The sequence below is a fragment of the Gopherus evgoodei genome, chromosome 10 (genome assembly GCF_007399415.2).
Source record: "Gopherus evgoodei ecotype Sinaloan lineage chromosome 10, rGopEvg1_v1.p, whole genome shotgun sequence".
NCBI classification, from domain to species: domain Eukaryota; kingdom Metazoa; phylum Chordata; order Testudines; family Testudinidae; genus Gopherus; species Gopherus evgoodei.
Window position 1 is genome coordinate 50083187 of NC_044331.1, and position 26063 is coordinate 50109249.

A 26063-nucleotide genomic window follows, 5' to 3' on the forward strand; every position below is an offset into this window, starting at 1 on the left:
AGAGTGGCAGGACAGTGGTTGTCGGTGAAGGGCCAACAATTTTGTCCAGCATTAAAAAATTCTCTGCTCCCCAAGAAGCATGAAATGCTGACCCGCCACTCCCTGACGCAAACTCTCCCCTGCTTCAAGGGGCCAGATTCGCGGTTTCTCTGCCCCTTGTGCTGTGATGGACACCAAGGCAAAGTCCTCTCTTTGGCAGGCGGAGTTAGAGTTTCAACTGTCTCATCTAGAGCTGTGAGAGTCGGGGGGGAGGAGGGAAGAAAAAACTTTGGGAAAAAAATCTTTTCCCCACTGAGGCCATATATGGAAAAACTGGAAATTTGGGGGGAAATTGAAAAGAAACTCTTATATGAATATTTTCATAGAATCATAGACTTTAAGATCAGAAGGGACCATTATGATTATCTAGTCTGACCGCCTGCACAATGCAGGCCACAGAATCTCACCCATCCACTTCTGTATCAAACCTGTGTCTGAGCCATTGCAGTCCTCAAATCATGGTTTAAAGACTTCAAGGTGCAGAGAATCATTTTCTCTTAGAATGAACAGTGAAAGAGGAAGGCAAAACTTGTGCTATGCTAGCATTTCCGAGCATACATTAGCAACTGTGTAAGTTATATTATACTGTTTATAGGATGGCTGATTTTATCTACAGTTCTGACCCTTACTGTCTCTATGATGATAATGCACTGTTAAAAAGTCTAGTGGTGTTCTTACTGAGAGGTTTAGCTGTATAGCCAAAATTACTGTTAGTCCGTAATATTGTGCTCTGTTAACCACATTATAGTGACATTCACTTTCTGAACTTTTTCTTTAGAAACATGAGTTTCTTCTGTATTGGAATGATAATGTCAGATGACGTTTATTCACACATTATTGCTGGGCCTAAAGGATCGAACCTTCCCTTTTGTTTACAGCAATATTGATCTTTTCAATGTTCAACACTTTAGATGTTTTTTCTATTTGCCGACTGTTTAAAAAAACCAAAAACCTCTGGGTCAGCTGCTTGCCGGCACGAGATGGGAGGAGGAGTGGAGCCGCAGCACGCTCGAGGCTCCACTTCAGGGAGAAGGAGGAGAAGAGGCAGGAGTGAGGCCTTGGGGTTAGGGTGACCAGATGTCCCGATTTTATAGGGACAGTCCTGATTTTGGGGTCTTTTTCTTATATAGGCTCCTATTACCCCCCACCCCATCCCGATTTTTCATACTTGCTGTCTGGTCATCCTACTTGGGGAAGGGGCTGGAATTGGGGCATATCCCCTCCAGCACCCTGCATGAGCACCCCCACGACTCCAGCCCACACCCACAGCCCTCTGCCCACTCTGACCCCTGCACCCCCTCACATACCCCTGAGCCCCCTGCCCTGACTCCTGCATCCCCCCCCACACCCAGCCCCCTGCACACCCTCACACACATCCAGCCCCCTGTCCTGACCCCTGCACTCTCCTTACACTTCCCCAGCCTGCTGCCCTGACTCATGCACTTCCCCCACCCCCTCAGCCCCCTGCATCCCCCTCACACACCCTGAGCCCCCTGCCCTGACCCCTGCACCCCTTCAAACCTCCCCATTCCCCTGCACCCCCCTCACACACACCCAGCCCCTGCCCTGACCCTTGCACCCCCACATCTCCCAAGCCCCCTGCCCTGACTCCTGCATCCCCCACACAAACCCAGCCCCCTGCACACCCTCACACACATCCAGCTCCCTGTCCTGACCCCTGCACTCCCCTCACACCTCCCCAGCCCCCTGCCCTGACTCCTGCACTCCCCCCACCCCCTCAGCCCACTGCATCCCCCTCACACACCCTGAGCCCCCTGCCCTGACCCCTGAACCCCCTCACACCTCCCCATCCCCCTGCACTCGCTCACACACGCCCAGCCCCTGCCCTGACCCCTGCACCCCCACACCTCCCCAGCCCCGTCCTGACTCCTGAATCCCCCCCACCTCCCCAGCCCCCTGTGTCTCCTCTCACCCCCCTCACACACACCCAGCCCCCAGCCTTGATGCCTGCACCTCCCACATCTCCCCAGACCCCAGCCCTGACTCTTGCATCCCCCCTCACACACACCCCATCCCCTGCCCTGACTCTTGCACTCCCCTCACATGCCCCCAGCCCCCTGCCCTGACTCCTGCACGCCCCACATCCTCACCCCCATCCTGAGAACCAAACAGGAGCTGCCCCAGGTAAGTGTTCCACACCTCAACCTCCTGCCCCAACCCTGAGCCCCCTCCCTCGCCCTAGCTCCTGGCCAGACTCCGCAACCCAATATTTTTTTTACAATATTTGGAAAGATAATTAAGTGGTCCGTCAAGCCTCTCCATGATTTTCAAGTGGTCTGTGGAAAAATATGTTAGACTACAGGAACAATCAAGGTATCTCACTTTATTTTCATTTACTTGCTATTACTTAGGAGGAAGATGAAGAAAAAAAAGAATGAAAAATGGAGGCGGGGGGAGATAGGAGAGAATGTTCTTTTTCTTGGCTGGATCCCAAGGAGAAGCCCCAAAAATGAAACTGAGCACAGGGCTGGGGGGGGGCCCACTAACTCTAAATCCACCACTGGCTGTCACATCACCTGAGCTGGGGATACTGTCAGGGCCAGAGTACCACTAGGCGAACTAGGCAGCCACCTAGGGCGCCAAGATATGGGGGCGCCAAAAATTTTTTTTACATTACAGTGGAGTCACATCTTATGCGGGGGATAGGTTCTAAAATCAACGCATAAGAGGAAAATTGCGTATAGTGAAAATTACCATAATGTACTGTATACACTAAATAGGAGTCCTCAACCTACGGCATGCATGCCAAAGGTGGCACGCAAGCCGATTTTTTTTTTTAATGGCAGGCTGTGGGTCTCGGCTGCTGCTGAGCCTGCTGCCGATCTGGGGTTCTGTTCACTCAGCTGGAAGTGGGCTGAGCAGGGCCGGCAGTGGGCTGGCTCCTGCCAGCCGGGGTCCCAGCCACCAGTCCTGCTCAGCCTGCTGGGATCCCAGCTGGCTCTGCTCAGCCTCCTGTTGGCCTGGGTGAATGGTCTGGGGTTCCGTTCACCTAGGGTTCCATCCGCCGGCCTGGTGTTCTGTTCACCCATGGTTACATCCGCCGGTCTGGGTTCTGTTCACCCAGGGTTCTGTCCGCCAGCCTAGGGTTCCGTTCACCAGGGTTCCATCCGCCTGCCTGAGGTTCCGTTCACCCAGACCGGCAAGAGGCTGAGTGGAGCCGGTGGCTGGGAACCCAGCTGGCAGTGGGCTGAGGTCCCCGCTGCTGCCTCCGCTCAGCCTGCTGCCAGTTGGGGTTCTGGCTGCCAGCCCCTTGGCAGTCAGGCTCCCAGCTACTGGCCCCCCTCAGCCTCCTGCTGGCCTGGGGTTCTGTTCACCCAGGCCGCCAGGAGGCTGAGCGGATCCGGCGGCCAGGACCACGGCTGGCAGTGGGCTGAGCAGGCTGAGCGGGGCTGGCAGCTGGGACCCCAGACTGGCAGCGGACTGAGGGCCAGGGGGTCTCTCCCTGCACTGTCTTTTCCTGCAGACACCACCTCAGTACCTCCCATTGGCTGCAGTTCCCAAAGACCCCCTGCCCCCCCCCCAGCTGCCAGGACATACTGGCCACTTCCAGGAACGGCCCGGAACCTTCATGCCAGAGAATAGCTGCTCCCCGGCGTGAAGGAGGCGCTGGGAGGGAGGGGGAGGCGTTGAGGGAGGGAGGAAAGGATGAGTTGATCAGTGGGGCCCCTGAACCCACTGGTGTATCCTTGGGAACCCCCAGGGGACCCCACTTTGAGAAACGCTGACCTGACCTGGACTGCTGGCATGGAGCTGCTACCCCCTGGGGATTACCTGAAAGATACTCTGGAATGTCTCCAGCCCATTATTTCCTTTCTGGTGGTTCTCTTTGCAGGGCCTGATGCTGAGGCCTTATCAGGGTGCTAAGCAGACTTCTCAGGGTCAGGGTTACCCTTCTTCCCAACCTGCCCAGACATCCTCCCCTTGGCAAGGAGAGCAGGCCGTGACACCCCACTGAGCCCGTCAGTGCTGTGTCTTGAACTGGCCAGAAAGAGTGAGTCAGCAGGGGCAATGTAAGGTGCCACCTTCTCAGAGCGAGGCTTCGGCAGAACAGTCCCTCCCTGCCACTCAGGAGCAGCCTGGATCTTTAAATACCTGGTGCTGCTTTTAGAGTAGGAACAATTCTTAAACAGTGCAACCATTTGTGCTGGGAATCAAACCGCAGCCCAGCTCTCCCTAGGAACAACAAACCCTGGTTCAACAATATTCTCATTAAAGCTGTTGTCAGGATCAGGGGCCCTGCAAGCCATTATATTTCACTCCAAGGTCAGGACAGATAAACATCCAGCACATGGGAGACATGCAGCTTGCTGCAGAGGCAGGGGTTTGAGAGGTCAGGGTGGCCGCACAGTGGATGTGTTAGAAGAGAGAATCCAACCTTTTCCACTTGGCCACACACCTAGGCTCTCTAGGGGGGAATCCGTACTGAATGTCAGATGCTAGAGAGCAGTGGTTCTCAAACTTTTGTACTGGCGACCCCTTTCATATAGCAAGCCTCTAAGTGCAACCCCCACCCCCTTATAAATTAAAAACACTTTTTAATATATTTAACACCATTATAAATGCTGGAAGCAAAGCAGGGTTTGGGGTGGAGGCTGACAGCTCACGACACCCCATGTAATAACCTCACGACCCCCTCAGGAGTCCTGACCCACAGTTTGAGAACCCCTGCTATAGAGGTCTGCTCCCTGACAACCTTTCCATTGACTCCAATGGGTTTTGCATTGGGCTCTTCTTGCTTAGGTTTGCTAGAACCTACTGCAGGGCCATCATGCAAACTAAACTCCGACCAGCACTCCTTTCACACACTGCTCCCAGGACATGTCCTGCAGTGATGCCAGATGCCTTCTGAGCAGCTGCCCATTATGGGGATCACTTTACTATTCCAGTTTATTATGCTGGGCTGTTAAAAAGCATATGTCATGTTTTCCACCCATCTCTGGAGACACTCTCCCCAAAGCTGTAGCGCTGTCAGTGCCACTGTTGCAAGGTCAACCCCTCACTCGTGCCAGCAGAAAGCATTCTGGGTAAAAAAACCCACACCTCTCCCAGAATGCACTCTGCTCTGCCCAAGTGCCTACCACAGCACTACAAATGCAAAGGAAAAGCTGAACTAAGGAAAGGTTTGCATCCTCTCTCATCCCCTCTGTCTAATCCACTCATTTCTCTGCACGTTATCAATCACAAAGTATTGTTGTTCCTTTAGGCTACAGTGTTAGCAAGTATTGAGGGCCTTGCAGGGTTGTTTCCGTTACAGTTAGTGTGAGAAATTGATGACACAAGGCAGGTATAATCTTGATGGAGTCTTGTTTATTTACAAAGAATGTCCACAACATCCTGTTTCTCTGAACACAGTAGAAACAAAAAGCAGCAGGCAGTTTCTTTGTCCAGAAATCTCCAGGTCTGCCCTCCAGCGAGCCCTGTGCCCAAGAAGCCCTCTGCTTCTTCTCAGGGTCACACTCACAACTGCTTCTTCTGGCTTTCGGCATCCAATGCACACAGCCTGCAACCCCAGTTAGTCTATCTGGGTTAGCTCTGGCCTGCCATGAGGCTTAGTGCCATGGGTAGCTACCACCAAAGTCTGCAGCTATCTTTGCTATATAACAAGGTTTGACTGTTCCTTCTGCCAAACTTGAAAGAGGAGGTGGCACCCACTGCTTTTAACAGGGTCTGTGATTGTCTCTGGACCCAAGACTCACCCACTGGCAGGCAGCCATTAGCACCTTTCGGCATAACAGTATCAAATTGAGCTGGCCAGATGCCTCAGATATATTGTCAAAAGCCTAAAACTTCAAATGATCATGGAAGGACTTGGTGCCATTGACAAGCACAGGGCATGTGAAACAGAGGGTCGATGGGAAAGGAGCAAAGAGGATGATGGTCTCTCGCCCACCAATGTCAAATGTTCTCATCCTATGTTCTCAGAGAAAAGAAATAAGTATTGGCTTCCATTTTCTCATGCGCAGCAGAAAGTTAATTACACAGAGGTACTTAAAATGGCCCATCACATCACTCAGTTAGCTTAACATGCCAGTGTTCCTCGTTTAAATAAAGCATATATAGCAGTTAGACCAGAACAAAGGAGAAGAGGATAGTTTGTTTCTGAGCTCAGGTGTTACTATCTACTGTAAGCATTGAGTGCAGATAGCCACCTCCCTGAAGCAAATATTATGAAATTATTACTTTAATATAATTAATTTATAATAAATATGCAGAAAAGAAAGAAATATTCAGGGTTCAGAAAAGAGCTACCGGAATGAATCAAGGTCTGAAAAACCTCAACTAAAGACTAAATCCATTTAGTTTCTTGAAGAGATGGTTAAGAAGTGGCTTGATCATGGCTGACAAGTACCTATGTGGGGTAGAGACTTCTCATAGTGGAAGGGGGAAAAAGCATAACAAGGCCTAGTGGTTGGAACCTGAAGCTGGACAAATTCAGGCTAGAAGTAAAATGCAGGTTGTTAACAGTATGGATAATTAACTATTGGGACAACTTAGCTGGGGATGGTGGATTCAGTCGTGAAATCAATCTCACTTGCAGTTTTTAAATCAAGACTGGATGGCTTTATAAAAGATACATTCGATCTGAAACAGCTGTTATGAGCTTCAGGCAAAAATTACTGTAGTGGGCAAGATTCACTGACTGTGCTATGCAAGAAGTCAGCCTAGATTATCACAATGGTCCCTGCTGGCCATTTAATCTATGAAATATGAATGAAATATTGATTTAATCATACTGCATATTGAGGCAGTGAGATGTTTATACTTAGCCACTTAGCTCACAGTGCATTTCCCAATGTACATCAAACCCGTCAGTTACAGACAAACAGTTCCACCTTAAATTGTTCATTCTAAGCGACATTGCATTTTTTCCCCTGACCATTAAAAGTTCTGTGAAACTTTTGGTAAATGCTCGGCTATAGCCATCTAGAATTCCTTCTCTCCCAACCTGGGGAGAGCAGCATACTCAGCACTGGGTGGTATGGCCCTCCACCCCAGAGATGGCTGCATTTTAAGGGCAGGCTTTCTATATAACATAGTCGTTGGGATCCTGCAGGATGAATGGTGCTGTAGAAATGTAGGATATTATATTATCAATCATGTTATTCTTCTATTAATCATTAATTATTATTGTTCCCTGTTCATTATTTCTCCATTAGGAAAGACTAAAAGGCACAGAGTCCCTGCTGATTGTATTTGCAGTTAAGCACATGAAATATTTGTTTAAAATTGGTCTTTTCCCCTATGCAAGGCATTTGAATTGGGGGAGGCAGTGACTCTGGAGCTAGTGTGATGGTTTAAAGATCGCCACGAAATTCAAATCCAAAGAGCTGCAGAACGTGCCTAGTGGCAGAACTGCACAAGGGCAGGGGAGCAGCGGCTGCAAGCGGGTACCTGTGAAAGCCCCAGGGCGCCCTCTCACGTCTGTATTTTCCTACAGCAAGGGCCTGGCCATCCCGCTGCTAATCCTCGCTAGCCCGGCAGAACAGTATTATGTTCAATCCGTAGGTGGTGCTGCACGGCACAGTGTGATGAGCTCTGCCGGAGAACGGTAGTTCAAGTCGCGCCGCTGGTGTAGTGGTATCATGCAAGATTCCCATTCTTGCGACCCGGGTTCGATTCCCGGGCGGCGCAGAGAAGTTTTTTCTTTTCGGAAGCCACCCTCGCCCTTTTCAATGTCAGTGGAGTGCCTAGAATCCTACTCATCGGCTGCACCCTTCGGGCTTCTCTTTAACCTGTCCCCCTCTGAGCCCCCCTTTTATTTGTCTCTCCCCCTGTTGCCAGCCACCAGCAACATGGGGGCGAGAGAGGCTGCAGGGGACATTGCCCCCCTCTCTGCTCCTTGTGGGGCATGATCCCCTTTTTCCTTTGTGGGTTGTCATTTCAAGCAAGGGCTGGAGGGTTTGGGAGCTCCCCTTGCAGACCCACAGTGGGGCAGGATTATGTCCCTCCCCTAAGGGGCATTTGCACTAAAACTCCCCCCCCACCATACCTCCCCCCCATGAGAAATTGGCTGCGGTCACTTTAAAGGGGGGGGCGGGACAGGGAACCAGGTTGAACTGGTGCATTCTGGGATTTCTAGTCTTCTTGCTCTGATCTTGCCGCTGCCTTCCTTGGGCTGCCGCACTCGTCGGGACTACAGCTCCCAGCATGCCGTGCGCACCCCGGCCGGCTCTGGTTCTGGGCTCCGCCGGCGAGGTGTGACGCAGAGGAGCTTTGCCGGCACTGGGGGTGCGGGTGCCTGCTCCCAGAGTCCGCCCCCTGCAGCATGATCGTGGCAGCGGCGGCGGAGCGGAACAAGGAGCCCATCCTGCGGGTGCTGCGGGACTACGTGAGCCCCGGCGCGGCCGAGGTGCGGCTGCTGGAGGTGGCGTCGGGCTCGGGGCAGCACGCGGTGCATTGCGCTCGGGCGCTGCCCAACGTGCTCTGGCAGCCCTCCGACGTGGAGCCCAAGTGTCTCGAGAGGTGGGAGCGAGCTGCTGGCGGGACCCGCCGCCTCTGAGCCCGGGGAGATCGCGGGGGGGACCTCCCAGGTGTGGGTGTCACGGGGCCTGGCCCGGGAGTGGGTGCCACACCGACATCCAGTGCGGGTCTGTGGAGTTGGTGGCGGGGTTGCTCACGTGACAACTTTGTCACTCCATTCCTGTGGATTTCTGGCCTGATCCAGGCGTAATTGCATCCAGAAACCAGATCCATAAAGATCCCTGCTCCGGGTGTCCCTTCGCGTGGCAGTAGAGGAGGTGGTTATTGGAACTGGGCTTCTTGTCTGATTTAAAGTTTTTTATTGTTATTTTACCGTTTGCATTTTGAGTAACTTATCCCCTTCACGAGGATGTGCTTCATAAGGAAACGAATCTACACCAACCCCAGAAACGAGTCAGGAAGATTTCTGGGCATTACTCAGACTTCAGTTCCAAATCAAAACAATAGAATATATTTCAAGCTGCTTGCAGTCAAAATCCCCATCCCATTCACAGTCTTCACAGATCAATCCCAATAATGTAACTAATTACATCGAGAGAGGTTTAGCCTAGTGGTCAGAACACATCTGGGAGCCAGGAGCTCCTAGGTCTGCAATGGCAGGCAAATCTCTTGAGTTAAGGTTTTCAAAAGCTGCCACTGTTTTTTGCCTACCTGGACTGAGAAACCCTCAGCCTGTTTTATCACCCAAAATCTGTTGCCACTTAACCAAAAAATGTTGATATCAATCTTGTTGTCCCATTTTCTCATCTGTAAAATGGAGGTCTATTTACTGATGTCCCATGGGTGTTCTGAAGTGTCATGAGATGAAGCTTGCAAAGTGCACCGGTTATGAAAAAAGCCAAATGTTCTCATATTGGTGGGAGATGGGCCCTGATTTCCCGTGATTGTTACCTTAATAACAATACTAGAGTAACAAAGTGCAGTTGCAAACAATAACTTGTTACACTGTATTAAGCAGAGAATTGCATCATTCCCCCCACCCCCAGGGTCATTGCATTGCAACTATGGCTAGGGTGAACAGCAGGCTCCACTAGGGTGGCTTTAACCTTGTTACTCCTGAGCATTGCACCTTCTACTTTTTAATGAGTGCTCTCCTTGCTCAGTGGAGTGGAGAGTCTGATGAAAATGTGCTGCCAGGCTGTATGAAGATCTGGTTGGAAACCACCTAGTACCACTGCAGAGTTTGAGGAGTGTAGTCTGATAGGTAGCGCACTGGACTGGGATTTAGGAGATCTGGATTCTGTTCCTGACTCTGCCCCTGGTCTCATGGGTGACCTTGGGCAAATCACTTCACCCACCTGTGGCTTAGTTTCCCCATCTGTAAAATGGGAATAATGAATTAAGGTCCAATCAGAGTAGAGCAGAAGAGTTACTTCTTGTATCTTGCTTACAACAGTCCTGCTAATACGTCACAGGACATGTTTGGTTTTTGTGAAGTAATGTTACACTGTTGACTCATAGTTAGCTTGTGATCCACTATGACCCCCAGATCCCTTTCCTATTTATATCCAGGGAAAAGAATCTATGTTTGAAAATGCACTGTAGGAAATTATTTATCTTCACCATTTTGCCAAACCTCCTCTGAAACCCTTAACACACCGTCCCTCTCACCAGCACTGGGTGTCAGTTTCAAAGTGCACATCTTGAAGCCTATGCATGGAATTTGGCCATTTTGAATGTCTTGGTACTGATTAAAGCAGCAAAGGTATACCTGCCCCTGGATATTTCCATTACATGCATCTGAGGAAGTGGGTATTCACCCACGAAAGCTCATGCTCCAAAACGTCTGTTAGTCTATAAGGTGCCACAGGATTCTTTGCTGCTTTTACAGATCCAGACTAACATGGCTACCCTCTGATACTTGGTACTGATTTAAACTCTCCCCTCGTTTCCAGTCAGCCTGCTCTTGATTGAAATTCCGAGTCTGTCAGAATTGGAGTTACCAGGCTTTGAAGCCTCCGTTGCCATGGTTGCAATGGGAAATTTGCATGCTCCTCTTCGGTCTGTGCCCTCTTGTCTAGACAGTCTCAGCCTGGTGACTGGTTTTGGCAGTTGTAGTGCCTGTGCCGGAACGGCCACTTGGGGAACAGAGGGACACTACTGTGTCTCCCTGCTACTGGCATCACACCAAGCACAGACTGAGTCCGTTCAGGATTGGCTTTCCCGCTGCTTTTGTGGCACAGTGCCTCGTTGCTGAGAATCAGTGGCTGGAAGGCCCGTGTCCGGGCTGTCAGAGCGTGCGAGGCTAGGGTCTCCTGCTTATTTGTAACCTGCAATGCGGGGGGGTTGTGTCATACTTTCCCAGGCCTGGCAGTAAGAGGCAGAGACACAGAAGACTGGATTCACCATTGCCCTGCATCTGTTGCAGGGTTGTTATGTTCAAAGGGAAGATACCCCCGCTTCCCCCCCAAGACCTTGGATTGCCCCCTCCGATTTTTGCAGGTCTCTGTCTTCTGGTTTGTGCCCCCGGGCCCAGCTTTGCAAGATATCGTAGAATCACACTGAATGCTCTGTATGCCAGTTCAACTCCACCCCACCTCTCATTTTTCTGAAGTCCTGTCCCTGGCCTCAAATTGCCATTTGCACTAATGCAAAGTGGATGTAAATTATCTGATATAAATGAGGACACTGGGGATGGGGCAGGGCGGTTGTCAATCAGAACCTTAGGGTGTAAAACTGTCAAGTCCTTCATACCTCATTGGCTGAGCAGGGGGGTTGGGAGGGACAGAGTGGAAAATGGGCATTATGTCGATGGGCAGGTAGGTCATCCCTGTGGCCACCCACTGGCATGGCCAGTGCAGCAGGCTCCTTGGCTTTTCTGTTTTAAATCCCTCTCCCTGCTCCGATGTGTTCCTGTCTGTCAGCACAAAGCACTGGACTTCCCTGTACCCTCTCAGAATGGTCTATAACAAAGACACTCTTGGGGTTAAAGGACTGGCTTGGGAAGAAAGGCTTTGCCACAAGCTCCCCTTGGGCCTTGGTGATTGTCACTTAATTTCTCTGTGCCCCTTCTGTAAGATAAGGACAGGAATCGTTTTTCCATCAGTCCTCTCTTTTTAGACTGTAAACTCTTATGGTGCTATGGTGTGTGTACAGCACCTGGCACAATGGGCCCTCAAGGTGCTGTCATACTACAAATAAGATTGACTGCGACACTCAAGTCCCTTGTGTGGCTGTTCTGTCTCCCCCGATGCAGAGGGCTGGGATGTGTTCTCATTTAAAAGGTGATCTAGCAAGTGATGGTCTAAAATTGACCTGCTCCTAGTGTCTATTCCATGAGCTAAATCGCTGGCTATGGCTATGCATTTCTTCATGGTTTGGTACAAGTCTCCTCTAAAGAGGACTGCTCTCCTGCTGTCAGAGGACAGCTAATGTGTTCATCTTGAGAGCCTATAGGTTTGCCCCATAAAAAGCTGAGATCGGCGTGTATTCAGCAGTAGCCCCTTGATTCTGGAATTTGCCCCTCCCCCTTGTTCTGGCTGGCCTGACTCTAACTTTCCAAGCATGATGTTGCAAGGCTATTGTATTCGTTCAGACTTCTGATGACTGGGTTATTTCTCTTTTCTTTTTAAAGATTCTCCCCAGGGTGGATTTGATTTAAATCACTAGTCAGGAAGACTCAGTTTAATCATGGATTTCTACATAAAAGTGCATTCTTGTTGGTTGGTATAACCTTAATACATATTTTTCACAACTCAGAGATGGATGTAGGTTTCATTTTTAGAAGGTACACACTATACATTTTTAAAGTGATTTATTTTGAAAACTTTTTGGATTAGTTTTACAGCTATATCAGAAAATGAATGATTGTTTGGTTATTTCATTTACCAAAGGTAATTGAAGCAGATAGTTCACCCCCTAATGACTTCATAAATATCTCCAATTCAACAGGTTAATCATTAATACTGGGAGAATTTTCTTGCCATGCTGTATTAGGAGGAAAACTTCACCATGTTGCCGCAAGACAGAACATAGAACACAAAACATAATTTCTGTTGTGCCAGTAAATGCATGGTACGTTGAATGCTGTTCAGCTGGCATCAGTTTTCTCTGATTATCTGAAAGACAAAAAAACAGATCTACCCCTTCTGGGCAGTCAATCATCACTTAAAATATACAAATTACCCTTGTTGATTTCAGGCAAAACAGAGGAATTACCCCATAGTTTCATGTATTAGTTTCATAGGCAGCCCAGGTTTTCAATTACATAACACTATGTACATTCTTCAGCTAATTCAACTAAATTATTCATAGCCGAATTAAATGATTGCAATCCAATAATTTATTTGCCTGAATTTATTTACAAACATTTCACAGACATTTCAAAGACACCAAGAACTTTCCTCTTAGGCATTTTTACAAAGTTCAACTACTGTTCCCTCCAGCAACTAAAGAGTTAACTTCTCACTCTCCCTTAAATCACTTGCTTGTCTCCCAACAACCACTTTTACCAACTCAAATCACCATTCCAAGTAAGTCCTGGGTATTTGAAATCCTCATGCTTACACTTACTGACTCCTTCCTTCCACTACACCCTCAAAGTATTTCAACCTGTTTTCCAATCTCTCTGTCTGTTGCCTGCCCACCTGGGCCCGATCCTGCTTTTCTTGCTGAACCGTCCCTTCCATGGGCACCAACTTGTTCCACTACCAGTTTAGCTAGGAGGGTGGGCTTCTTAACTAGCCCCCACCCCTCCTGGTCTCTTCCCTTCAACATTCTTACTCACAAGACTACCCGAGTCCTCCCTCGTGAGACTTGCCACCTGGATAAAAACACATGGCCCATTGAGCAAAGGCCATTTACTTAACATACAATCCAAACCCCTTTAGAGGGTTTACCCAGAGACCCACCCATCTGTCTGCTGACACTTAAACAGAAAAGAGAATTACACAGAGAGCAGAGGAAATTACAGTCTAAGCCAGGCTTTCCCACTTCTATACACTGACCGCTACAGGGGACAGGACAGAAGGATCTCAATTTGACCTCAGAGCTTCCTCGCACGCATGGCTTCCACTCCGAGGAATTACGAATGAGAGGTTCAGTTCCGCCCACACTCCTAACGTCCAAATGAGCAGAGCAGAAAAACAACAGTAACTGGTTAAACAAAAGAGAACCAAAACCAGATAGCGTTTCCTTACCCTATTAGGGCTCACTTTTAATTATGCAGTTCTCGACATATAACACCAACAGTACCAAGCAAAGCAAACATAAAATAACAAGGGTAAAACGAATAGATGGGGTAAATTCTGCAGGGCTCCCCCCTTCTTCATTGCTCACCAAACTGTGACAAATTTCTGTTACCAATCTATCCCTCGTGTCAGGTGATCAGGCTGACACTACAGGATCGTTGGGGGAAGATAAAGAAAACACACCATATAACTGAATTTTAAAGCTTCATTAATAAAATAATAAAACAACAACGGAGAGTGTTGGGAACACTCCCACATCACTCAGGAAAAACATTAATGCCCCAAGCCCTAAGCCTCTTTCATACTCAAACACGTACGTCCAGACTGGCCACTTCTGTGTATGATGTTCAGAGAAGGGGGAGAGGTGGATGGGAGATTATCCTGTATATAGCTTGTCCAGAATTTCCAACATGCTTCCGCCCTTGGGAGGGCTGTTCTCTTACACCCTGGAATCTCCTGTGGCCTCTCTTTCAGAGATTCCAGTCCAGATCGGCTGCCTGTGGCTTCTTTGGTGTCACCAAGCCACACTGGCTCCGGGGTCACAAAGGCACACTGTTGGATCTTACTGGACAGTTAAGCTTTGCAAATGTAATCTCAGTTCTGTAACTTATATTGCCTTTGGTTCGCCTCTGTCAATTTTCCTTTTTCCACCGCCAGCTGGGGCCGAAAGCAGTTTTTCTTTGTACTAAGCATAGTCTGCGTTGATTCCTGACCTTGAATGCAGAGCAACTTTCTTTTTATCCTTGGGCCAAGATGAATTTCAAATTAACCCGTTCCTTTCCTCAATAGACAAATTTGCTCACGCTGTGTTAGGGCTTTTTGGTGATTAAATGCTCCTCTTAGATGTGTGGTCTTATCTAGATTAAAGTACCTTCTACTGGGCATTGTTTAGATGGATTTTCACATGTGTAAATATTCCAATTCTCTAAATACCTGCAGGTTGATGAATCATAATGTACGTACATGTAATATGCGGGGGTATCCTTAGGGGGTGAGGTGGAATGTTTAGACTGTCCCCCTACCCATTTTCCACTTACACACACAGGGAGGGTGCCCTGTCCGTGCTAGTGGCTGATAAACTAAGGATTTTTCCCTACAGGGTACTCACACAGGAGAGGCTAATGAGGATGGCCACGACCCTCCTACACCTCCCTTCAGCAAAGAGTGTTGGCTAGTCTCTGGGAGACGGCGCCGCTTACTCTGATTGCATCCAGTGAGATGATCAGACTGTCAGTAGCCCACATGGAAAGGAAAGGGGAAGGGAAGATGGGTACACACACTCCTAGACCCAGGTAGCTTCCTCACTGGACGATGCCAGGCCGAGTCAGCCCACCATGGGTCGGACCTCCTAAAGATCCACTAGTTACCGGTTAGAGTAGTCCTGGTCACGAGCTTTTGCTTCACAGGGTACTCTGGGCATCTTCCGGTAACAGTCACTCACACTGGTCCCCAGTACCATTCTGCATCTTTTTTATTTTATTTTATTTTATTTTATTTTATTTTATTTTATTTTATTTTATTTTATTTTTGGCAGCCACAACAGGGAGAGAGTGCACTAGGACATAGGGTCTCCCCTTCCTAGACAGGTCCCTCCTCTGTCCCTGAACTATCCCTAACCTGCTTTTTGATCCTTTCACTCCGCTAGACAGGGGGGAAGAACAGGAGCTACGGTGGTCTTTTTTTTTTGTTTTTGTTTTACCAGAGCTTTTCGTACTAACAGCTTCAGAAGCTACCTGTTCACTGACAAAACAGGAGTAATTGGAGGATGGTACTGTAATTTACTGATCATTCAGGTGGCCACCTTTTTTGACCCTCTAATGGGTACTGAGGCCAGTCTACTGTACAAAACCTTTGTAACCTACTTTTGGTCATTGGATCCGATCCAAACACCTTCCAATTTTCTAGAATGCATTCTAGGGGGGTACACCGGGCCTTCCCCACCTTGCTCTGTCCCTGCCCCATGTCGCAGGTAGACGCTGGGTGTCCCCAGGTCCTAACAGAGAGAGTCCAGACAACCGGACTTTTCCTACCTTATCCAAGGAACTGGTTCCTCACCGTCGCCCAGGACCGGTTCTACACTGTCGCCCGCAACTGCTTCTCCACTATTCGAACGCATTGCACCGTTGTGCCCTCTGGGGTTGCTCACACCGCATCTCCGCCGAAGCCCCCAGTGAAGTCACCGGTGTGCACTGGGCATCGGTCATCGCTGCGATCCGTTGACCACCAGGAGGGATCCGGGCAAGGCTAATTTTCGCCTCGAGCCCACCCAGGGATGCCAGGAACTGTTGCTGACACAGAGGGTGCCCGAGGCAAGCAACAGTGGTTCGTTGCCGAGAGTGCGTAACGCCAATGAACACACCAGGGTGGAGAAGCAAAACACAAGTTTATTTGAGCTCAAATAAGGTGCAAGGGAGAAATAACAATCTCGAATCCTGCACCCCTAAAACAAGCAGTTTCTTCCATTATTTTCCAGTTGTTTTATGTCCCAGTTGTTTACTGCAACACTTTTTCTTGCAGACTAGCTGATCTTTCACTCCCCCCTCCTTTTCCATCCAGTTGCAGTATCTTTTCTCATTCAATCTTTTGTCTTCCCCCTTCCTCCCCCCTCTCTGCTGCTGAGACATGTATACAGTATCTTAAAATGGCCTTGAGCGTGCTTTAGCCTAGCTTCAATATATTACAGCAGAGAACTGGCTATTACAATCGAAAACTAACTGCTTACACTACATTTTTGCAGCTATTAGTACATTAGGTTACACAAAGTGTTTAGCATGGAGGAACAATGGTTTATTGAGGTCTGAACAGGAAGGGCTTCATCGGTACTCGTGATCTTCCACCCTCCGGAGCTACCTAGATTTATGCCTAGTGACACCAACAACCAGACAGTTAAATTGTTTTAGGTAAATAAAACAATGTTATATATTCTGGATTTTTTTTCTTCAACAGCAAACATATATTTTAACAAAACAAGCATATGAATTTTTGAGTTTAGTTAAATATTCAAGTTTTTTAATATCAGGTTTGTTTTTGTTAAAATTGTTTTTAACTAAAATAGTTAAAAGAAATATTAAAAAAAAATTAAATCAACTGTCAGCCTGATCCTCATGAGAAACTTAAAATATTGACTTCTGCAGCTAACTCAGTCATCTTCACCTTCATTTTCCTGATTGTTCATAATCTGGAAAAGAACAACAAACTTTCCTGCTTTTTCAGGTCTCAAACGATTTCTCAGTTTGGACTGAACTACTCCAAAGGAAGAAAATATTCTTTCTACACTGGCAGAAGAATCTACTGCTTTTAAAAGTGAGATTATCACTTCAACAGTCTCTGAATTCAAGCGCTTAAGTGACTTCCACCAGTTCACTGATGTGACTTTCTTTAAAACATCATCAGCAAACACATATTTCCTGAACGTTTCACCCTTAGCTCTGAAGTTTATTATCGTTGGCATTATGGAGGGGTGAATTGCTGGATGTCCATGTCATAGCCAACACCTCTTCTTCAGCAGTTAAGGTTTGACCCTGGTACCGAGTATTGAGAATATTTGCAAGAAAATGAGCTGGAGATAGTGCTTGTCCCATTCGTTTTTTTTAATGCTTGTAATTTAACTCTGTCATTGCATATTTCTCTTTTTAAGATCTCACTCAGTTCCTTCCAAATTTCAACAGCATCAGCAATAAAACAGCTGTTTCCCTGCATTTTGTTCAAGGCTAAGAAATAGGCTTCAGGGTAGTCAGCATGTGTTCAACATTTCTCTGACTACAGAGAAGGGAGAGAGTGTGTCTGGTCTGCATCTTAATAACAACGCCTATGAGAGGGGACAGCTGGGGAAGTGAGGCCTGTTTTCCTAGTCAACAGCAGGAAGGGAATTCCATGCTGGGGAAAGGAGTCCTGGAGTGCAAAGGTCTCTAGTTATCTGACCAGCTCCAGCCCCTGCCTGAGAACTCCTTGCTGAGCTGCAGGGTTGCTTCCCCAGTGACACAGAGGTTAGGGGTGGGATTTGCATTTGCAGAAGTACTCGGGTTTGGCCCAGCTTTGTTCCCCTGACTCCAGTGCTGGCCCTGGCCCAACCCCCATCATCCCAGCTAGGGCTAGCTGACTCTCTCCTCAGTCAGTGATTTAGATGGTGAGCTCCATAGGGCTGTCTCTTTCAGTGTGTCTGTACAGCATTAGCATCGTGGGGCCCGGGGAGCTCAGTCACTGCTGTAATAGTGCTGATGGCAGTCCTGGGTTAGAGTGCCCCCTGCTGGATGAGAGAAGGCAGGCGCTCCCCTGGAGCAGGAGTGGTGTGTGCTGGTTCTGTGGCTGGGAACGGGTACTTGTGCAGTGCTTGGGTCTCACATGCCCATCAAGCAGGCGTTCTCCCTTCTCCCTCTGCAGCATCTCTGCGTTCATTGCGGCGCTGAGAGTCAGGAACGTGAGGCCGCCGATTTTCCTGGACTCGTCCCAGAGCTGGGAGACATGGGGTGGCATGAGGCCCAACACACTGGATCTCATTGTCAACATCAACATGATGCACATCTCTGAGATGAGGTGCACTGAGGTGAGAGCTCTTCACTTTGCCTGGGGCTATGGGAATTCCCTGGACCCCGTTGGGCTGGGCAGATGAGGGTTGGGCTGGGCTCTGCCCACAGAATATAGTCATATTCTAGCTGCCTGGCATCTCAGCTGGCCTTGCCTGAATCTTAGCCTTGGGCAACCAATATTCCGAAGAGCTGTGGTGCCATCTAGTGGAATATAGATGCTTATTCCCCGATTGTGCCCCTGATATTGTCCCTTCTAAAGCATCTTCCCGTACTAGATCCCAGAGCACTTTACAGACATTGATGAACTCAGGCCATGTCTACATCTAAAATTTTGCAGCGCTGGTTGTTACAGCTGTATTAGTACAGCTGTATAGGGCCAGCGCTGCAGAGTGGCCACACTTACAGCAACCAGCGCTGCAAGTGGTGTTAGATGTGGCCACACTGCAGCGCTGTTGGGCGGCTTCAAGGGAGGTTCGGGGAACGCGAGAGCAAACCGGGAAAGGAGACCAGCTTCGCCGCGGTTTGCTCTCGCGTTCCCCGAACCACCCTGCAAACCGCAGGGAAGGAGACCTGCTTGCTCGGGGGTTCGGGGAACGCGAGAGCAAACCGGGAAAGGAGACCAGCTTCGCCGCGGTTTGCTCTCGCGTTCCCCGAACCACCCTGCAAACCGCAGGGAAGGAGACCTGCTTGCTCGGGGGTTCCGGGAACGCGAGAGCAAACCGGGAAAGGAGACCAGCTTCGCCGCGGTTTGCTCTCGCGTTCCCCGAACCACCCTGCAAACCGCAGGGAAGGAGACCTGCTTGCTCGGGGGTTCCGGGAACGCGAGAGCAAACCGGGAAAGGAGACCAGCTTCGCCGCGGTTTGCTCTCGCGTTCCCCGAACCACCCTGCAAACCGCAGGGAAGGAGACCTGCTTGCTCGGGGGTTCCGGGAACGCGAGAGCAAACCGGGAAAGGAGACCAGCTTCGCCGCGGTTTGCTCTCGCGTTCCCGGAACCACCCAGCAAACCGCAGGGAAGGAGACCTGCTTGCTCGGGGTTCGGGGAACGAGAGAGCAAACCGGGGAAGGAGACCAGCTTCGCCGCGGTTTGCTCTCGCGTTCCCCGAACCACCCAGCAAACCGTAGGGAAGGAGACCTGCTTGCTCGGGGGTTCCGGGAACGCGAGAGCAAACCGGGAAAGGAGACCAGCTTCGCCGCGGTTTGCTCTCGCGTTCCCCGAACCACCCTGCAAACCGCAGGGAAGGAGACCTGCTTGCTCGGGGTTCGGGGAACGAGAGAGCAAACCGGGGAAGGAGACCAGCTTCGCCGCGGTTTGCTCTCGCATTCCCCGAACCACCCTGCAAACCGTAGGGAAGGAGACCTGCTTGCTCGGGGAACGCGATAGCAAACCGGGGAAGGAGACCAGCTTCGCCGCGGTTTGCTCTCGCGTTCCCGGAACCACCCAGCAGACCTCAGGGAAGGAGACCTGCTTGCTCGGGGTTCGGGGAACGCGAGAGCAAGCTGGGGAAGGAGACCAGTTTGATTACCAGAGGCTTCCTCGGTGATTCTGGGATACCTGCTTATTCCACGGAGGTCAAGAAAAGCGCTGGTAAGTGTCTATACTTGATTACCAGCGCTGGATCACCAGCGCTGGATCCTCTACACCCGAGACAAAACGGGAGTACGGCCAGCGCTGCAAACAGGGAGTTGCAGCGCTGGTGATGCCCTGCAGATGTGTACACCTCCTAAGTTGCAGCGCTGTAACTCCCTCACCAGCGCTGCAACTTTCTGATGTAGACAAGCCCTTAGTCTCACTAAGCCTGGGGGCAGGGCAGTGCTTTTATCCCCATTGGACAGATGGGGAAACTGAATTATGTGGCATTTGAAGTAACCTGCCTTTGGTCCTCACTCCCAGTCCTGTGCGTTTAATTCCAAGCCCATCCTTGGGGGACAAATCTTTGACTCTTGCCCATTGATTAATCCTCACGTTTGCTCACAACATCCCCAGGGTGTATGCAGGTGTCCCATGGTAGAATGAGAGCGAAAGAGCTTGAACTGATTCTAGATATCCCTACCCCCTTGTGGCCCCACGGTCTCAGATCGTGTGTGCTCACAAATGGGCTGGGATGGGGCACGCAATATGTACTAGCAAACAAGCTGAGAATCCTTCTCTCAGATGGGACAGGTGGAGCCATTTTTATTTTTTGGTTTAGCATCCACTTCGTAAGTGTGTGAGGGCCCCTTGTGCCACCCTGGGAATACTGGAGCTGGCCCACACCCAGAGTCACATGCTGGGAGACTGAGGGGCAGGGGGGGAGGAACACGATCAGCCATGGAAATGAGGGAAAAGGTGGTCACTGCCTCTGGTGGGCGCTGGGAGGAGACTGGCCATTGCACACTTGGCAGGCATCCAGTTTCTTGCGCCTGGGGGCTCCACCCTTTACTGAGTTTCTTTTTCCCCAGGGTTTGTTCAAAGGAGCAGGGAAACTGCTGAAACCCAAAGCTGTTCTGATCACCTATGGGGTAAGCAATGGCCCCTCGGTGGGCACAGCCCAGCTGGGCTTGGACACTCTGTGTGCCTGCAGTCCAGGTGGGTGTTAAAGCTGCAAAAGGCGGGTGGCGTGAGCGCAGCAGGTGCTGTGTGTCTGGGTCAGGGGGCGAGTCTGTTAGCTGTGCACAGCCAGTGAGGGGTTAAGCTAGAGCCACCGGGGGCTGGATTGGCACGCTGGGTGCTGAGCACTTCTGAAAATCTGGCCCTGAGTGTGTGCCGAGCCCTGGGCAGCCTCCCTTTCTGGCACAGGTACTCCAGCACAGGTGGCGCTGCTCACAGTTTCTGCTTTCTGGTTTGTACGTTTGATGGCTCCCGCAAGGTTTTATACACATGTCCTAGGTGGAACACAAGCTTCCCCCCTGCTTAGGACATGAACGCTCTGCCTCCATCCCCCCATCTCAGGAGCTTGTCCCTCGTGCGAGCACAATCCCCATCATCCTCCCCCCCCTTATGTACACACCTGGGGTGCAGTCTGGTGGGCAGTGCTTCACCTGTACCATACCATATTGGCCTGGGTGGCTCATGGGTCCAGGTCTGTCTGCTAACCTCAGTGTGTTTCCATCTCAGCTCTTTGATTTCTCCCCTGCGCTGTTTAGGAATTGGGGAGTGAGTTGGTGGCTGGGCCCAAGCCTGACCCATTGGGAAATTGCGCCCGGTCTGTGGCATCTGGGATGCTGGTGCATGCCTTGAGTTGGCTCTGTAATGAATCCCTTTACATCCTTTCCTCTCAGCCCTACGCCATCAACGGACGGATCAGCCCGCAGAGCAATGTAGACTTCGACTGCTGCCTGAGGCAGAGGTAGGAGAGCCTGGCTCGGGTGTTGGGAGGGAGAGGGGGCTGGGCCAAGGGGATCTAATGACCCAGATGCCCTCTGGCCACAGGGGCGGCGCTCTCTGACACCGACGGGGACCCAGCCCCAGCAGGCGTCTGCAAAGATCTAGGTCCCAGTTGCTTGGGAAGTGGGGCAGGGTTGGAGGAGGGTGCAAATCGGCAGAGTGTACTTTTCCTCCCCTCTTCCCCACACCTCCCCCCCCCCCCCCGTCTGTGGAGCCATAGCTTCCTTCTGCATGGAAAAGAGGGGGTGGGGAGTGAGAGTAGCTAGGCAACATGCCCTCTCTTGTGGCCTGGAGCAGTTACCACTGCTCTCTGCTGCTACTTGCAGCCCAGCCCTACTCTGCAGGGTGCAACCCCCTGCCCAGGGTCAGAAGAGTTGAGGGAGGGACAGGCAAGGAAACCCCACGGTGCACCCCACCAGATGCATGCAGATTCCCACAGGCTGACTCAGGCCCCAGGGCATTGGTAGAGGCGGGGTCTGTGGGGGCTGAGGAGCTATGGGGACCAGTAACAGGATCAGCAGCTGTTTACCCCCAGTTGGCAGTTTGAATCCCGCCCAGGCTCAGAACATGCAGTCGTTGGCACTAGCAGGTGCAGTTTCTGCTGCAGGATGGTGCGGTGGATCTTCCCCAAGGGCCGTGGCTGCGTCTCACCTCAATGGTGGGTAGTATTGCTCAGCAGAGAGGCCACAGCAAGACGGGCCATGCAAACCGAACTCCCATAGAGGGTAGCGCACCTAGGCAGGGTTGGGGTTTGCCCTGCGTCTGCCCGATGCTCGGTCCTGGGGACTGTCAGTCCAGGGCCTTCTACCAGCTTAGACTGAGCCATTCCCCTGCTCCACCCCCAGTCTGTTGTGCAGCTGGGTCTCCACCCCCAAAGGGAAAGCTGCTTCCTTGGGTGGGCCCACTGCACCCCCACATTTCACAGGGCACGGCCTTGGCCTGTCATAGGCAGCATGCAGCACCTTGGCTGGTTTTGTCCTCGTGCCTTTGAGTCTGCTCCAGCCATTCATTGACTGAGGGACTGAAAACATTACCCACAGTACTCCTCTCCCAGTGTTCATCCAGCCACCACACCACAGCTGGTGCACTCTGGGGGCGACCCTAGTCCTGGGCAAGAACCCCAGACAGGATCTCTGAGGGAGGCTGGATCCCCGGGGCTGCCTCTGTCCTAGCCCCCTTTGTAGGGGAGAGGCTGCCTCTGAACCCCAGAGTCCGAGAGCCCTCAGCACCTTGGGGGCCTGTGGCCATGTGGCGGGAATGACACGTTTGCCAAATGTTTGGTCTCTCTCTTTGGCAGAAATCCGGCCTGGGGCCTTCGGGACACGGCTCTGCTGCAGCAGCTGGCCGAGGCCAACGGGCTGTGTCTGGAGAGGATGGTGGGTGCCCAGATCTGCACTGCACTGGATTCCCATATACCAAGCGCATGCCTGTCTTGGAGCCTGAATGAGAGCCCAACAGGGGCCTGGGATCCCACATACAGGGGGATATTGTCCACCCTGCAAAGCACACCGTCAGAGCACGATTGTCCATGCTTCAAAGCTCTGGCAGAGCTGGGCAGATCGGGCCCTGCTTTACAGCTTGCCCTAAGGTGGCACTTCTAACACTGGGAACAGGCCCGGCTCCTGGGACGGGATTAGAGCCCAGGACCAGAGCCCAGGACCAGGCAGCACTGCAATAGGCGCGCCACCGGCACTGGTGTCTGCAGATAGTTCCTTCCAACAGCCAGTTGTGTTCTCTGGCCCCTCACTTCATAGCTGTGTGGGGGAAGCACCATTCCTTCTCTGCAGCAGAAGCCTGAGTCCGTTCCCTTTTGGGCCCTGGGGTGCAAGGAAATTATATGAACCAGGTCCACCCGCAGTGCTCCCCCTCCGCGATAGCAGAATCTGGTTGGTGATGGCCGATGGAGGGCTGGCCTCTCTCCAGGGCATTTGTGGGTGTAGCAGAGGTCTGGTTTGATTTGATCATAGGAGAGGCTAGGGCCAGAGCAACTGTGAGCTCCCCCCACATCCAATGTGCCCACATCATTTCCTGCAGCGTCTCCTGCTGGAGAGGTTGGGGCTGGCATAGCTGGGAGCTCCCCCTGCACTTCCTCCAGCACGTCCTGCTGGAGAGGCTGGGGCTGGAGTCTTCCCCTTTCCCTCTCCCAAGCGTTGATGGCCTTTGGCGCTCTGGGGCTTGTACACAGCGAGCTGGAGCCAGGCTGCCTGGCAAACAGGCCTCTTGGTGCTGCCGCAGAGCTCTAACTCTGGCTTTGTGCCTCTAGGTGGACATGCCCGCGAACAACAAGTGTCTCATTTTCCGCAAGCAGTGACCTGCGGCGCCCGCCCCAGGGGCCAGCTGCCTGCTGAACTGCACCCCGCGGCTTTTCAGTGTCCATAGCACTCTGTGGGTCTTTTCGTGGAGCCGCTCTGCCGGAGATGCACCGCCGGGATTGATACTGACTGACTTTAGGTGGATGTTGCTGCTAATGTGTGGTGGAGGGCTGTATTGTATGTAGCTCGTGTTCCTGCTCCCCAAAGCCTCCAAGGATGAGGCCACAAAACCAGGGTCTCTATTGCAAGCCCACCTGCGCTGCTTGCTTCTACCTACCTGAGCTGATCAGGTCTTGGCAGCCTACGGTGGCCTATTGTCATGTCCCAAGGGGTGAGGGGACCGGGTGAGGAATAAGCCACCTAAGTGGATACACAGCTTGGGTCACCTCTTCCACTGGAATGTAGCCTCTGCAGTCGAGCTGGGTCTACCTGTCTCTCTTGAGGACTGTTCCACAGCCCCCATGGGCTTCAGCTTCGTTTTAGTTACACTTCTGTAGCTCTTTATTTTTCTCTGCTCAAACTGAATGTTCTCTGAGCTCGAAAACTAGCAGTGCCATTTGGCTACCTACTACTTGGTATCAGGAGCTGAGCACCCACAGCTCCTATTGACTTGAGCAGGTGCAAGAGCCTCTGACCCCACACCAGCTTATTTAGGGGGCTCACCTCAGGTACGCTAGTCCTGACAGACTGGCCTGAGGAGCTGTCGTGCCTAGTCATGTGTGGAAGGGAAGCATGAAACAACCCGCAGGCCGGCTTGCTGGCCAGTCTGAATGCCTTCCACGTTACCCCGCTTTGTGAGCAATCCCAGGCTAGGCTGCCAAGGAGGTAATGTGAACGAGTGGAAGTTAGGGGTGGAAGTTTTCCAAAGTTTTCCAAAGTGCCTATGTGATTTAGGGGTATAGGTCCTCTCACTCTTTGAAGGGAATTTGGCTCCTAAATCACATGGGCACTGGAGACTGAAGCTAGCTACTGTACTTTAAAAAAAAAAAATTCCTGCATGGTGGCTATAGACGGTGAGGGGCTCCCTCTAGCGGCATGAGTGTGGCACGGCATTGATTTGGGTTTCAGGTGGAGAGGACCAGTTCCTCCAAGGAGTCTGCTGCACCGGATCATGTGGCCTTTGGCACAATAAAGAAGTTGCTTTTGCTGGTATCTGCGTGAGGTTGGTTAGAGTGTGTTTCTGCAGCCCAGGTCTAACGTGGGGCTTTGTTTTCCAAGAGGGGGGGCACGTCCCCTAGCTGCAGCCACCCTCCCCCCTCCTCCCCCATGCCAGGGCAAGCGTTCAGGCACTGTAGCCCCCCAGGGCTGGCAAAGCATTTGACTCAATCAGCCTGATCCCCAGCCAACCCGAGGCTTACTCAGGGTCCCTGGGGTGGGAGAGCGGGGGCATTGTGGCTGCTCAGCAGGGAGTCTTCACCATTGGCTGTTGCTGTCCACAGGCGGCTCCAGGCCCCAGCACGCCAAGCGCGTGCTTGGGGCGGCAAGCCACGGGGGGCACTCTGCCGGCACCGCGAGGGCGGCAGGCAGGTTGCCTTCGGTGGCTTGCCTGCGGAGGGTCCGCTGGTCCCGTGGCTTTGGAGGACCTCCCACAGGCACGCCTGTGGGAGGTCCACTGAAGCCACACGACCAGCGGACCCTCCGCAGGGAAGTCTGCTGAAGCCACGGGACCAGCAGACCCTCAGCAGGCAAGCCGCCGAAAGGAGCCTGTCTGCCGTGCCCTGCACCCCAACCCCCTTCCCTGAGCTGCCTGCCGCATCCTGCACCCAACCCCCTGCCCTGAACCCCCTGCCGCACCCCGTACTCCTCCTGCACCCCAACCCACTGCCCTGAGCCCCCTGCCACACCCCTCCTGTACCCTGATCTCCTGCCCTGACCCCCTGCTGCACCCCAACCCACTGCCCTGAGCCCCCTGCTGCACCCCTCATTCCTGCCCCCCACACCCCAACTCCCTGCCCTGAACCCCTGCCACACTCCGCACCCCTCCTGCACCCCCTGGGGGCAGGGAGGGGGTGGAGTTGGGGTGTGGATTTCGGAGGAGAAGTTGGAATGGGGGCAGGGAAGAGGTGGGGCAGGGGTGAAGCCTCATGGAAGGGGTGGAGTGGCAGCAAGGGGGAGATTTCAGTAATGTG

At 51.6% G+C, this 26063-nt stretch overlaps 1 protein-coding gene and 1 non-coding gene across 5 annotated transcripts; both read left to right on the forward strand.

Annotated features, from left to right (window-relative positions):
* The first annotated feature begins 7621 nt into the window (after positions 1-7621).
* TRNAG-CCC lies at positions 7622-7692 on the forward strand. Its single transcript has one exon. It is a non-coding gene; the product is annotated as a tRNA-Gly (tRNA).
* Positions 7693-8222: 530 nt separating this feature from the next.
* METTL26 (methyltransferase like 26) lies at positions 8223-25086 on the forward strand. 4 transcript variants are annotated; one of them, XM_030578070.1, is made up of 7 exons: positions 8226-8523; positions 18111-18273; positions 20698-20757; positions 21517-21533; positions 21569-21584; positions 22920-22998; positions 23886-25086. In XM_030578070.1, the coding sequence occupies exons 1-7, from the start codon at positions 8327-8329 to the stop codon at positions 23999-24001; spliced, it is 648 nt and encodes a 215-aa protein (XP_030433930.1). In that variant the 5' UTR covers positions 8226-8326; the 3' UTR covers positions 24002-25086. The 4 variants fall into 4 exon arrangements, with proteins under 4 accessions (XP_030433932.1, XP_030433930.1, XP_030433928.1 ...); XM_030578072.1 differs by lacking the exon at positions 23886-25086 and having other exon boundaries at positions 8223-8523; positions 20698-20824; positions 22920-23003; XM_030578068.1 differs by having other exon boundaries at positions 8227-8523; positions 20698-20824; positions 21517-21584.
* The last annotated feature ends 977 nt before the right edge of the window (positions 25087-26063 follow it).